Source organism: Saccopteryx leptura, chromosome 6, assembly GCF_036850995.1.
Source record: "Saccopteryx leptura isolate mSacLep1 chromosome 6, mSacLep1_pri_phased_curated, whole genome shotgun sequence".
Taxonomy (NCBI): Eukaryota; Metazoa; Chordata; class Mammalia; order Chiroptera; family Emballonuridae; genus Saccopteryx; species Saccopteryx leptura.
In genome coordinates this window covers 70,297,644-70,309,763 of record NC_089508.1, presented here as the reverse complement: position 1 = coordinate 70,309,763, position 12,120 = coordinate 70,297,644, and the positions used below count along the sequence as shown (strand labels likewise).

Here is a 12,120-nt window from a genome sequence, read left to right as displayed (position 1 = left end):
TTGAATAAAAGTATAAGATGTGGGCACCCTTGCCTTGTTACTGATCTTAAAGAAAAAACTTTTAGCCTTTCATCACTGAGTATGTTAGCTGTGAGCTTGCTAAATATGGCCTTTATTATGTCAAAGTATATTTTTTCTATACCCAATATGTTGAGCATTTTTATCATGAAAGGATATTGTATTTTGTCAAATGATTTTCTAAATATATTGAGATGTTCATATGGTTTTTATTTTTTATTCTATTAATCTGGTGCATCACATTTATTAATTTGCTTTTTTTTTTTTTTTTTTTTTTTTTTATTCTTCCGGAGCCAGAAACAGGGAGAGACGGTCAGACAGACTCCCACATGCGCCCTACCGGGATCCACCCGGCACGCCCACCAGGGGGCGATGCTCTGCCCCTCCGGGGCGTCGCTCTGCCGCAACCAGAGCCACTCTAGCGCCTGGGGCAGAGGCCACAGAGCCATCCCCAGCGCCCGGGCCATCTTTGCTCCAATGGAGCCTCGGCTGCGGGAGGGGAAGAGAGAGACAGAGAGGAAGGAGAGGGGTGGAGAAGCAGATGGGCGCTTCCCCTATGTGTCCTGGCCGGGAATCGAACCCGGGAACTCTGCATGCCAGGCCAACGAACGCTCTACCAATGAGCCAACTGGCCAGGGCCTAATTTGCTTATGTTGAATCATCCTTATATCCTAGGGATAAATCCTGATTGATCATGTATATGATTTTTAAAAATTTCTGTTGAATTCAGTTTGACACTATTTGGATGAGAATTTTGGCACCTATATTAATCAGGGATATTGGCCTGTAGTTTTCCTGTAGTGTTTTATCAGGCTTTAATATAAGGGTAATGTTTTCATAAAGTAAGCTTGAGAGTGAATGCACCTGTCAATTTTTAAAAAGATTTTGAGAAGGGGTGTGGGGAAAACAGCTGTATTAGACTTGCTCACGGATTTACTGGCTGCAAGCATTTTGCCTGACTAGTGTGTCTATATAAGGCTATGGATGTTTTCCCTTGTGGGCGATTTTCTCAGACTGCTCTCCCACAGCTGTGAGGTGTGGTTTTTCTAATCCTTTGTCCTTTCACTGTGAAAAGCAAGATTTTTCTTTGTTTATTTGCTTGCCTGTCTTTGTGAGCCTCCAATAAATGGGTAATGGTCCAACACTGTCTAGCTCTGCAATTCCTCTACTGTCTTCCCAAATTCAATGCAAACCTACATGGCCTTGGTCACCAGCATTAAGTTTGGTGTAGTGGGCAGGATTTGGAGCAGATGGAGCCACCAACACCCTTGAAGTGTAGAGTAGAGAAATGGTCATTGTTCTTCAGTGTATGGTTCCCCATGGCTGTCCTTTTGGAGGCTGTGGGCTAGGTGTTTTTTACAGCCCTGCAAGAAGAAACTGAGAGCTCTGTGTAAAAGGCTGCCTGAGGTCAAAAGCTCTAGGATGATCTGCACTGAGTGCCAACAATGGCAGGAGCTGGAATGGTCACTAGAGAAAGAGTTCAGATTTGAGAACTGCAGGTCAGGCTATAGGCTGAGAACCAGAAGCAGTGTGAACTGGAACAAGCATTGGAGAAGGAGACCAACCGGGTTGAAGAGCTCCAGTGTAAGATGCAGACTGAGCACCAATGGCTCCTGGAACTGAAACCGTCTCTGGAGAAGGAATTACAGGCTTCTGAACTGCAATTTTACCTGGAAGCTGAATGTTGGAAGTGACAGTTGTTGGAAAAACAACTGCAGGTTCAAGAGCTCGAACTTCAACTTTAGGCCAGTAGCCAGCAGCTGCAGCAGCCACAATGTTCACCAAGGAAGAAGAAGCATCCGTGCTGGCAGAGTGGCTCTGAGTGCCAAAAGCAGGTGTTTCCAACTCCTCTGAGGAGGAGATTCAGGCTGAAACTGCCATCTGCAGACTCAGAGCCTGGCTGGTGGTTGCCCAGAAGGTAAAAACCCAGCAGCCAAGAGTGCCTCAGTATCAGGCACAGTCCTCTCCACAGGCAGTGGAGCACTCTGTGGTCTGGCCCTAGGCCCAGGCAGAGCTGATGAAATTGGGGCAAAATTCAGGTAGAAGCTCATCAAGCCCCTGGTAGCCTGGTTGCTGCAATTGTGGGACATAGGGGGTGGATGACATCATACTCTTTGGAACAGAGATGGAGAAGCTGGCCAACATTACCACACATTCCTCCTTGAGGCAGCATCTTCAGAACTGCCATGACAACCTAGGAAACCACACCCTATTAGAATGGGTGATGGCTGCCATTTGTACCATCTGGCAGAATGCTGGAGACTTGCTAGGGGCAGTGAGTCAGTGGCAGTGCTATAGTGAGCTGCCCCAGTTCCTTCAGGAACTAAGTATAAAGAATGCTGCTTTCAACCCAAGGTCCTGTGAACCAGATGAGGAAGTGTTTACAGCAGGAATGAAGGACCTTACTCTCTGTAGTGCCTGCCCTGCCAGATCTTTTTGGGTCACTAGTGGCTATATTGAGCCCCCATGTGGGGCAGCCCATCAAAGTGGTTATACAGACAGTGGCAGATTTGGGGGAGCTGGAGACAGTATGGGACTGTAAGGCTTTGAGGGCAGCTTCCCATGCTGCCCTTGCAACTAACAAAAAAAAATGGGCCTGTAAAGACTATGCAAACACAGATGTAGGTAGATTTGATTGCTGCTGGGGCAGATAGAGAGAAACTGGATGCAGGTCTAATAAAGTCCTGTTGGAGCTTTGGTGGCAGCTTGAGCCAGAACAGAGGTTCCAGCCAAAAGCAGGGAATGTGGGCAGCCATGGCAGCTGCCAAGAAAATGGCTGGCATTCTAGTTGCACAGTTGCAAGGTTACTTGTTGGAGACAGCTGTGGAAGAGGAGGATCCCCAAGATCCGTTATTTCAGTTTAAATATGGGGAAGGCTGAGGGACCTGTCCAATGGGGATGGGTGGGGACCAGAGGCCCCATGTGAAATTGGCAATCCACTGGTCCCCTTCTAATGTGCAGCAGATGTTTTTTGGGTTCTTTTTTCCAGCAGTAAGAGAACTGTCAAGGTGGCAAAGGCCTCAAATGTGTTTGACTCTGCCAGGCCCTGTGAACTTGCTGAGGGGTTTGGATGGGGCTGGTGGCAACAGACAGAGAGCTTATGGAAAGGTACTGAGACTCTTTAATAAAGAGCTGTATGGCTAGTTGCCTGTAATGAATCTTACCTTGGTAATTTGCACCAACAGCTGGGCTGTCTATCATGGACTGATCATTGAGCAGTGTAATGGACTCTTGGACTATGACCACAGGGGACCACTGGCTCCCTTGCTGAGTGAACATGTCACTTGTAGATAGTACTATGAGAGACCTTGTTGGAGGTTGTGCTACCTTAGGAGGCCATCTTGTATAGGAAAGCTTTTCTCATCTAGTTGCAGGGATGCACCAAGGACATTTTCTTCTGTGGACATAGCCTTGGACTATAGGCCCTCCAACCTACTGTAGGATTGGGGGTTGGAGGTGGGTTGGTCTCCAGTTAACTCTCTGGACAGATTGTTCATGGAGACATTGTGAAGGGCACCTTTGTAATTATTGTAATTATGGTACAACTTGTACCATACAGTCTGTTTATTTCTGTAATGTACCTCACAGGGACAATCGTGAAAGATACTTGTGTAGATTGTGATGCAAGCAACATTAAAAGGGTGAAATGTGGGGCAAACCGCTGTGTTAGGCTAGTTCACTGGTTTAATGGCTGTAAGCACTTTGCTTGATCAGTGTGTGAACATGTGGCAGTGTCATGTGTTGATACTCTATGTAAGGCTATAGTTGTTTGCGCTCAGGGCAGATTGCAGATGGCAGATTGTGGATTGCCTGCCCATCACTGTGAGGAATTATTTTGCTTTTCATTTGCTTGATGCCATGAGAAGAGGTTTTCTTCTGCCTGTTTGCTTGTCTGCCGTTGTGAGAATCTAGTAAACGGTAATGGCCCAATGCTTTCTGGCTCTGCAGTTTCTCTATTGTCTGCCTGAATCCAATGTGAACCTAACTGGCCTTGATCACTAATATTACAACTGCTAAGTGATAATTTGTTACAGCAGCAATAGGAAACAAATATAGACTCTCATGCTTTTTTTTCTTATTGCATATCAGAAACTTTGCTAATAAAAATTTTTGTTTGTGAAAAAATGAACCAAATATGAGAGCCAACTAATACTGTAAGTAATGGAATTAAATATATTGTCAACAGACTAATAAAGTGATTATATTATATTGAAAAAATTTTTGATGCATTTAGGATGAGAATATTGAATCCAGTATTTTAGATTTGTTATATAATTATTTCCACAACAGAGAATAAAACATGTTTTATAAAATTCTTTCAACAAGTATGTTAGTCAAAGCCAAATAATTAGTCAAAATTGAAAGAGAAAAACTTAGCAAAAGTAGAGAGGTGGAGACCTCAAAGATGGTCTAGGAAGATCCTTAACTCACCTTCTTCCATAGACACACCAAATTTACAGCTACTATGGATTATTTCCCTGTGAAAACAATGAATTGCTCTACATAACAAAGGATAAATGAACTGCATCAAAATGAGTGATGAGTACCAAAATGAGTAGATGAGTTTCAGCAAGCAGAAACACAAAGCAATGTAGCTCACCTAGATAGCACAGCAGAGCCCCCCCAATTTTTTTTTAAAAAGTAAAAATACATCAAGGACCCTCTGGTACAACTTCAAGTGGAATAATATTTACATTACAGGGGTCCCAAAAAATGGAGAGAGAGAGAAGGGGGAAGAAAATAAATTAAAAACAAAATGGCTGAAGAGCTCAATAATATGAGAAAGGAAACTGACCTCCATATACAAGAAGACCAGAGAGTTCTAAATAAGATGAACCCAACAAGATCCCCACCAAGATATATTATAATTAAAATGGCAAAAGTTGAAGACAAAAAATCTTAAAAGCAGCAAGAGAAAAAATAATTTGTTACATACAAGGAAAATGTGAAAGGCCTTCAGCAGATTACCAAAAGAAACTTTATAGGCCAGAAGAAAGTGGTATGACATAATCAAAATGCTGAAAGAAAAAATACTTAGAACCAATAATTTTCTACCCAGCAAGGTTATTATTAAAAATAGAAGTGATTAAGAGTTTTACAGATAAGCAAAAGGCGAAGAAGTTCATCATCATTAACTGGCTTTATAAGAAATGTTAAAGGGACTTCTATAAACTGAGAAGGTATGGTATTAATTAATAATAAGAAAACAAGTGTAGGTAAAAATCTCACTGGGAAAGGCAAAAATATAGTCAAGTTAGTGGAACAATCACTTAAAAGTTAACACAAAGATTAAAAGACAAAAGTAGTAATATTAACTAAAATTGAAATAATTAGTTTAGGGATATATAAAATAAAAAGTAAAAAGTATCATCAGAAATATGATATGTGATGAAGGGACTAAAAATAAAAAGTTTTAGAATGTGTTCATGTTCAAATTCAAGTTGCTATAAACTTATCACAAAGGAAAAACTTATAGTTAATACACAGAAAAAAAAAAGAAAAAAAAAGTAAATATAACACTTAAGAAAGCCATCAAACTCAATGGAAGAGATAAAAAGAAGAAAGCAACAACAGAAACAAGACTATAAAAACAGCCTGGAAACAATTAACAAAATGGCAGTAAATACATAATATCAATAATTACGCTAAATATAAATGAACTAAACTCACCAATCAAAACATACAGTGCTTGAATTAACTAGAAAACAAGACCTATCTATATGCTGACTATAAGAAACACAGTTCAGAAGTATGGACACATATACTGAAAATGAAGGGATGGGAAAAAGTATTCTAAGCAAATGGAAAAGAAAAGAAAGCTGGTATAACTATACTCATATCAGACAAAATAGGTTTTAAAGCAAAGTGTGTCAAAATACAAGAAGGTCATTACATAATGATACTGGGTCAGTCCTACAAAAAATATAACATTTATAAATATATATGAACCCAACATAAGGACACCAAAAAATACAAAGCAAATATTAATGAGCCTAAAAGGATAAAATGGAAGCAATACAATAATAGTAGGGGATTTAACATCCACCTTCATCAATGGATAGATCATTCAGTTAGAAAATTAACAAGGAAATATTAGCCTTAACAGATACATTAAATCAGATGAACTTAATAATTATATATTAAACATCCCATTCAAAAGCAGCAGGATACACATTTTCCTCAAGTCAACACAGAACACTCTCCAGGATAGCTCACATGTTAGGCTACAAAACAAGTTTCAGTAAATTCAAGAAAATTAAAATAATATAAACCACCGTTTCCAACCACAGTGAAATAAAACTAAAAATCAATTACAAGAATAAAACTGGAAAAATAACAAAAACATGAAGATTAAACAACATACTACTGAACAACCAAGAGGTCCTCAAAGAACTCAAAAGAGAAGTAAAAAAGTATCTAGAGACAAATGAAAATAGAAATACAACATTCCAAAATCTATGGAATACAGCAAAAGAGGTTCTAATGGGGAAGTTATAGCAATAGAAGTGCACTTAAAAACACATACACAAGAAAAATCACAAAATCACAATCTACCTTTGCTCCTAAAGGAAGTAAAAAATGAAGAACATACAAAGTTCAACAATAGTAGAAGGAAGAAATAATAAAGATCAAAGCAGAAACAAATGAAATAGACCACAAACAGAAAAGATCATAAAACTAAGAGTTAATTCTTTGAAAAAATAGACAAGCCTTTAGCTACACTAAACAGGAAAAACGCGAGAGGGCTCAAATAAATAAAATCAGAAATTAAAGAGAAGTTACAACTGGTACCACAGAAATATTCAATACAAAAGATCATAGGAGAATAGTATGAACAATTATATGCCAACAAATTGGACAACTTAGAAGAACTAGATACCTAGAAACATATAATCTTCCAAGACTAACTCATGAAGAAATAGAAAATTTTAGGCTAATATTCTTGATAAATACAAATGCAAAAATCCTCAAAATATTAGGAAGCTGAATTCAAGAATACATCCAAAGGATCATACACAATGATCAAGTGGATTTATTCCAGGAATTCAAGAGTGTTCAACATGTGCAAATCAATCAACATGGTATATCATATTAACCAAATGAAGAATAACAAAAATGCAGAGAAAACATTTGATAAGATTAACATTCATTTATGATTTTAAAAACTCTCCACAAAGTGGTTAGAGAGGAAAAATATATCAACATAATAAAGACCATACAGTATATGACAAACACAGAGCTAATATTATACTCAACAATGAAAAGTTGAAAGCTTTTCCTCTAAAATTGGGATCAAGACAAGAATGTCCATTACCACCACTTTATTCAACACAGTATTGGAAATCCTAGCCAGAGAAATTAGGTATAAAAAAAAAGAAGAAGAAGAAATGTCATTATTTGATGATATGATACTATATATAGAAAATCCTACAGATGCCCCCCAAACTGTTAGAACTAATAAATGAATTCAGTAAAGTCGCAGTTCACAAAATAAATCTGTGGTGTTTCTCCCGCCTTAAAATGTGAAACACTTCTTATAGAAATGATTTGGTTACTAAGTGTCAACACAAAACAGTTTTAAAAATCAGTCAAAATTTGAATTGAAATATTTACAAGAAGTACTACTTGAAAAATTGTCAATAGCTTCTGGTAGTTTACAACAGTATAATAGTCTTAGAATAAATATGCTGGGAAGGTCATTCCTAGAGTGTGTAACTATACCTTAGTTTTAAACACAAATACACTCAAGCTAAACACTCTATGAATAGAATTTTACTTCCCGTTCACCTTTCAGTCCTACTACTCTTACCTACAAGCACATCATGATTCAAAAACAAATTTCTGTGATTAATAATTGTATATTCTATTAGCTCTAGAATTTACCCAACATTATTTGTTATATTATTTCCAAAGAAAGCTTAAAATATTTATCTTCCAAATATAGTATAATGTATATGGCATGACTTGATTTCTGTAGCAATTCAGTTTTCTGTAATAATTTCACTGCCTATAAAATTATTTGGCATCTCAAGTTAATAACTGATTAATTTTGGTATTATAAAGTTTTCATAAGAAAATAATCATTATTATTTTAAAATATAGGTATCCATATGGCATGTTTTGCAAGGTAAAGAATTACCTGTTTTTTCCTTGTTATTTATTTATTTATTTTTTACTGGATTAAACAAAATCCAAAAGTTTTAGGTATCAAAATAATGATCAATCATTAAATGACATAGTCATACCTGACATCCAAAGAAAAATGTTATTCCCTAGATCTTCTTTAAATTCATCATTAAAGAGATCACTGGATTCTGGAAATGCTTCCTGGAATGTTGCATAGATAGCTTGTGCCAAGCAATCAGGATACACCTACCAGAAAAAAGTCATATTAGAATAATTTCATATTTCATATAACATATCTCAACTACCAAAAATTATTGTCTGTGAAATAACAGTCTCTCTTTTGTTACAGCTTGCTTTTGGCCATTTATTATCTCTTTGTACATCTAATTAAGGAACATAAACAAAAAAGAATAAAGTCAGTTAGTTTGGCTATTTCATAGCATTTGGGGAAATTTTTCAATTTGGATAAAGGATAAAGTTAACAATTAAGATAAAGTTTGACGAATATATATTTACTTCATTCGACCTTGCTATCATTATCTTTTTTTATAAAATTATGTATACAGGTCATTTTAATAAAAAGTTAATCACTATTGCATTATTTACCATATTTCCCCAGGTATAAGACACTCCCATGTATAAGACACACCTTAATTTTGGGGCCCAAAATTAAAAAAAAATGTATTACATTAAGTTACTGAACTCAAGTTTCATTTATCATAAAAGTCATACAACTCATCACTGTCAAAACTCCCATCCATTAGCTTGTCCTCATCTGTGTCTTATGACGAATCACTGTCTTCATATGCTGCCTAGTCCTCAGTTTCATCTATGGGAAGTGCAAGTAAAAAAGTCTACAACCACTGTATAAGATACACCCAATTTTTAGACCCCAAATTTTTCGGAAAAGGGTACGTCTTATACATGGGAAAATACGGTACATATTTAAACCATAATCAGATACCAATAAATATATGGTTCTACCAGTACTCTATTAGAAAAACCCCTAAATTACTAAATTTCTCTCAGGAAGTGATTAAACATAGAAAAATATGATATTTTTATATTAAAGGTTTTAAAAAATTATTATTTACTGTTTTGGTACTTTGCATTCATATAAGTATTTATAATCACTTATTTAGCCTTTCATTTAATTTTATTTTTTAATTGTTTTTATTTATATATTTATTTTAGAGAAGAGAGAGAAAGAGAGAGAGAGATAGAGAGAGAGAAAGAAGGGGGGGGGGAGGAGAAGGAAGCATCAACTCCCCTATGTGCTTTGACCAGGCAAGCCCAGGGCTTTGAACTGGTGGCATCAGCATTCCAGGCCGATTCTTGATCCACTGCATCACCACAGGTCAGGCCCATTGAGCCCTTAATAATGTAAAATTGTACAAGTCAAGTCCTAATCCCTGGAACTTTTACAATGTTAATGTATACAGCAAAAGGGCTCTGCAGATATCATTAAGTTAAGAAACTTGAGATGGGGAGATTATCTTGAATGGGTCTTAAATGTAATCACAAGTGTCCTTACAAAAGGGAGGCTGAGGAAAATTTCATTATAGAACAGGATAAGGCAATGTGATGGCAGAAGCAGAGATTGGAGTAATGTGACCAGAAGCTGAAGAATGCTGGAAGTTACCAGAAGCTAGAAAAGTCAAGAAATGGAATATTCCTTTGGCCACTTCAAGAACTAGCCCTGTTGATACCTTTATTCTAGGACTCTAAACCTCAGTTTGGACTCTGGCCTAACTGTAAGACAATTTCTGTTGTTTAAGCCACTAAATTTGTGACAATTTGTTTTAGCAGCAACAAGAAACTAACACAGTCACTAAATCCAGTACTGCTACAATTTGCTGGAAGTGACAGTACTCTCTGAAGAACTTGATTATTTTGGGTGGGGGGGCAGGAAGAAGGAAAAATGCTTTAATATGATATTTAATTTTATTGAATAAACTGTATTTTACTATCAAAAACAATCACATATTTTATTTGTGGCACCTAAAACCATACTAATGATTAAAATTAAAATGTTGAACAAGGTTAAAAGGGAAACTTCTAAAAGTTTTCTGTGAGCACCTTGCCTTATGAGATTAAGGGAAAAGAAGTCAAATGTCATATTGTGTTGGAAAATTTTCTAAAGCAATCTCTTTGTACTAAATGGGACGAGAGGGAAGTAAAAGCCACACTAGATATTTTTAGACTCAGTTAATATGTACTGAATAATATAATGAGACCTGAAGATAATGTTTGCTCTTAAATATTTTTTTTTTTAAACTCCATTTCTTTTTTTTTTTAAATTTTTTTATTTATTTATTCATTTTAGAGAGGAGAGGGAGAGAGAGAGAGAGAGAGAGAGAGAGAGAGAGAGAGAGAGAGAGATGAGAGACAGAGAGAGAGAAGGGGGGTTGGAGCTGGAAGCATCAACTCCCATATGTGCCTTGACCAGGCAAGCCCAGGGTTTCGAACTGGCGACCTCAGCATTTCCAGGCCGACGCTTTATCCACTGCGCCACCACAGGTCAGGCTGCTCTTAAATATTAATAAATTTATCTTTCTTAGGAACGATAATTAGATGAGCCAATAGGGACAAAAGCCCCACTTATCTGAATAAGTTAAAAATAACTGAAATTGGTGAATGAGAGATGAAGATACACTTCCACTTAAGTAGCCCTGAAATGGATAAACCTGCAGAGAGGTGGCCTGGTTCTCAAGCAAAAACAGATTACGAACAGAGAAACAGCTGTTTTGTCACCTCTATACAATTTATTTACCCAAAATCTTAACTATTAACTAACTTATTTCCTGAAAATAAGAAAAGATTTCAGTATCAGCAGAGAAAATTCTAGTCTTTGAGAACATCATCATTCTACAAAACAGTAATTTATGAGTCATGAATCTGATAATCCTCTTTATCTGAGAGACAACCAGCTGTGGAAGTGAGACACTGATTGTCTTAACAAAATCCCTAGATAATTAGCACAGGTTCCAGACATGAAGCCTAGTCTGGAACATTCCAAGTTCACTACTGGTTTCCTTCTGTGACACAGCATGTGTATGTTTGTGGGTAAGATAGGTCAATATTGAACAATCTTGGTAATTTAGGTTTATATATGAAGGATATTAACTATTTTTATTTTAGGTTTGTTTTACCCAATGGAAAAAAAACATTTAATGACTATAAAACATTTATATATTTCTGATTTACAGAAAGATGTCAACACAATAAAGTATTTGAATGTTTAAATTTAAAAATATCCAGTAAAATTGCTACCTTCTTCACTAACCTTATTCAAAAACATAAATTATTTTAATCAACCCTATTCGTTAGTTAATATAACAGAAAAGTAAAACAAACATTTGATTAATAAATTAATTGTTCTTTACTGTAACAGATACTTAGTCTTTAGGCATAATATAAACTCATGTCCTCTTAGATAAAAAAATACATTGTAAAGAAAAAAATTGATAATTTTGTAGACAAATATAAGACAAACCAATAATTTACATAGAATAAGTCAATCATTTTCAAATTATTAATATACAAACAAAATACCTATATCACACTAAGGAGATTATGACTTTTAGTCAAGGAAATACAACATTCTGGAGTGTGGGACATTACTTTTAAAATAGTATCATTACTTTATTTCAGGAAATTTTGCTTTCAAAGTAACAAAATGTGTTCTCATATGTGTTTAGATTAAAATAACTTTTTCTATTTCATTAGCTACAAAAATAACTAGTGAAACCAGTTCATTTCTATGTTTACCTGAAAGAATGCATCCTTTCGACTTAGAGGTATGCTCATGAAAAGTGTCACATAACTTTCTGAAATTCTGTCAAATAAAAAATCTTGATTTTCTTTGTCAGGCTTAAAAAATAAAAGATGTGCAAAATTAAAATAGTTAATATTACAATTTAAAATTGGAATCTATCTGCATAATGTCAATAATTTTATCTATTATTAAAGAGC

The 12,120-nt window shown here is 35.9% G+C and overlaps 1 protein-coding gene across 1 annotated transcript in view; it reads right to left on the bottom strand.

The window, feature by feature from the left end:
* FAM227B (family with sequence similarity 227 member B) overlaps positions 1-12,120 on the bottom strand; it is a 236,095-nt gene that overhangs the window by 161,561 nt on the left and 62,414 nt on the right. The window contains exons 11-12 of the mRNA XM_066343624.1: positions 11,917-12,018; positions 8,265-8,391 (exon numbers count right to left, since the gene is read on the bottom strand). Of these exons, the coding sequence (XP_066199721.1) occupies positions 8,265-8,391; positions 11,917-12,018 (229 nt within the window). The remainder of the gene's footprint in view (positions 1-8,264; positions 8,392-11,916; positions 12,019-12,120) is intronic.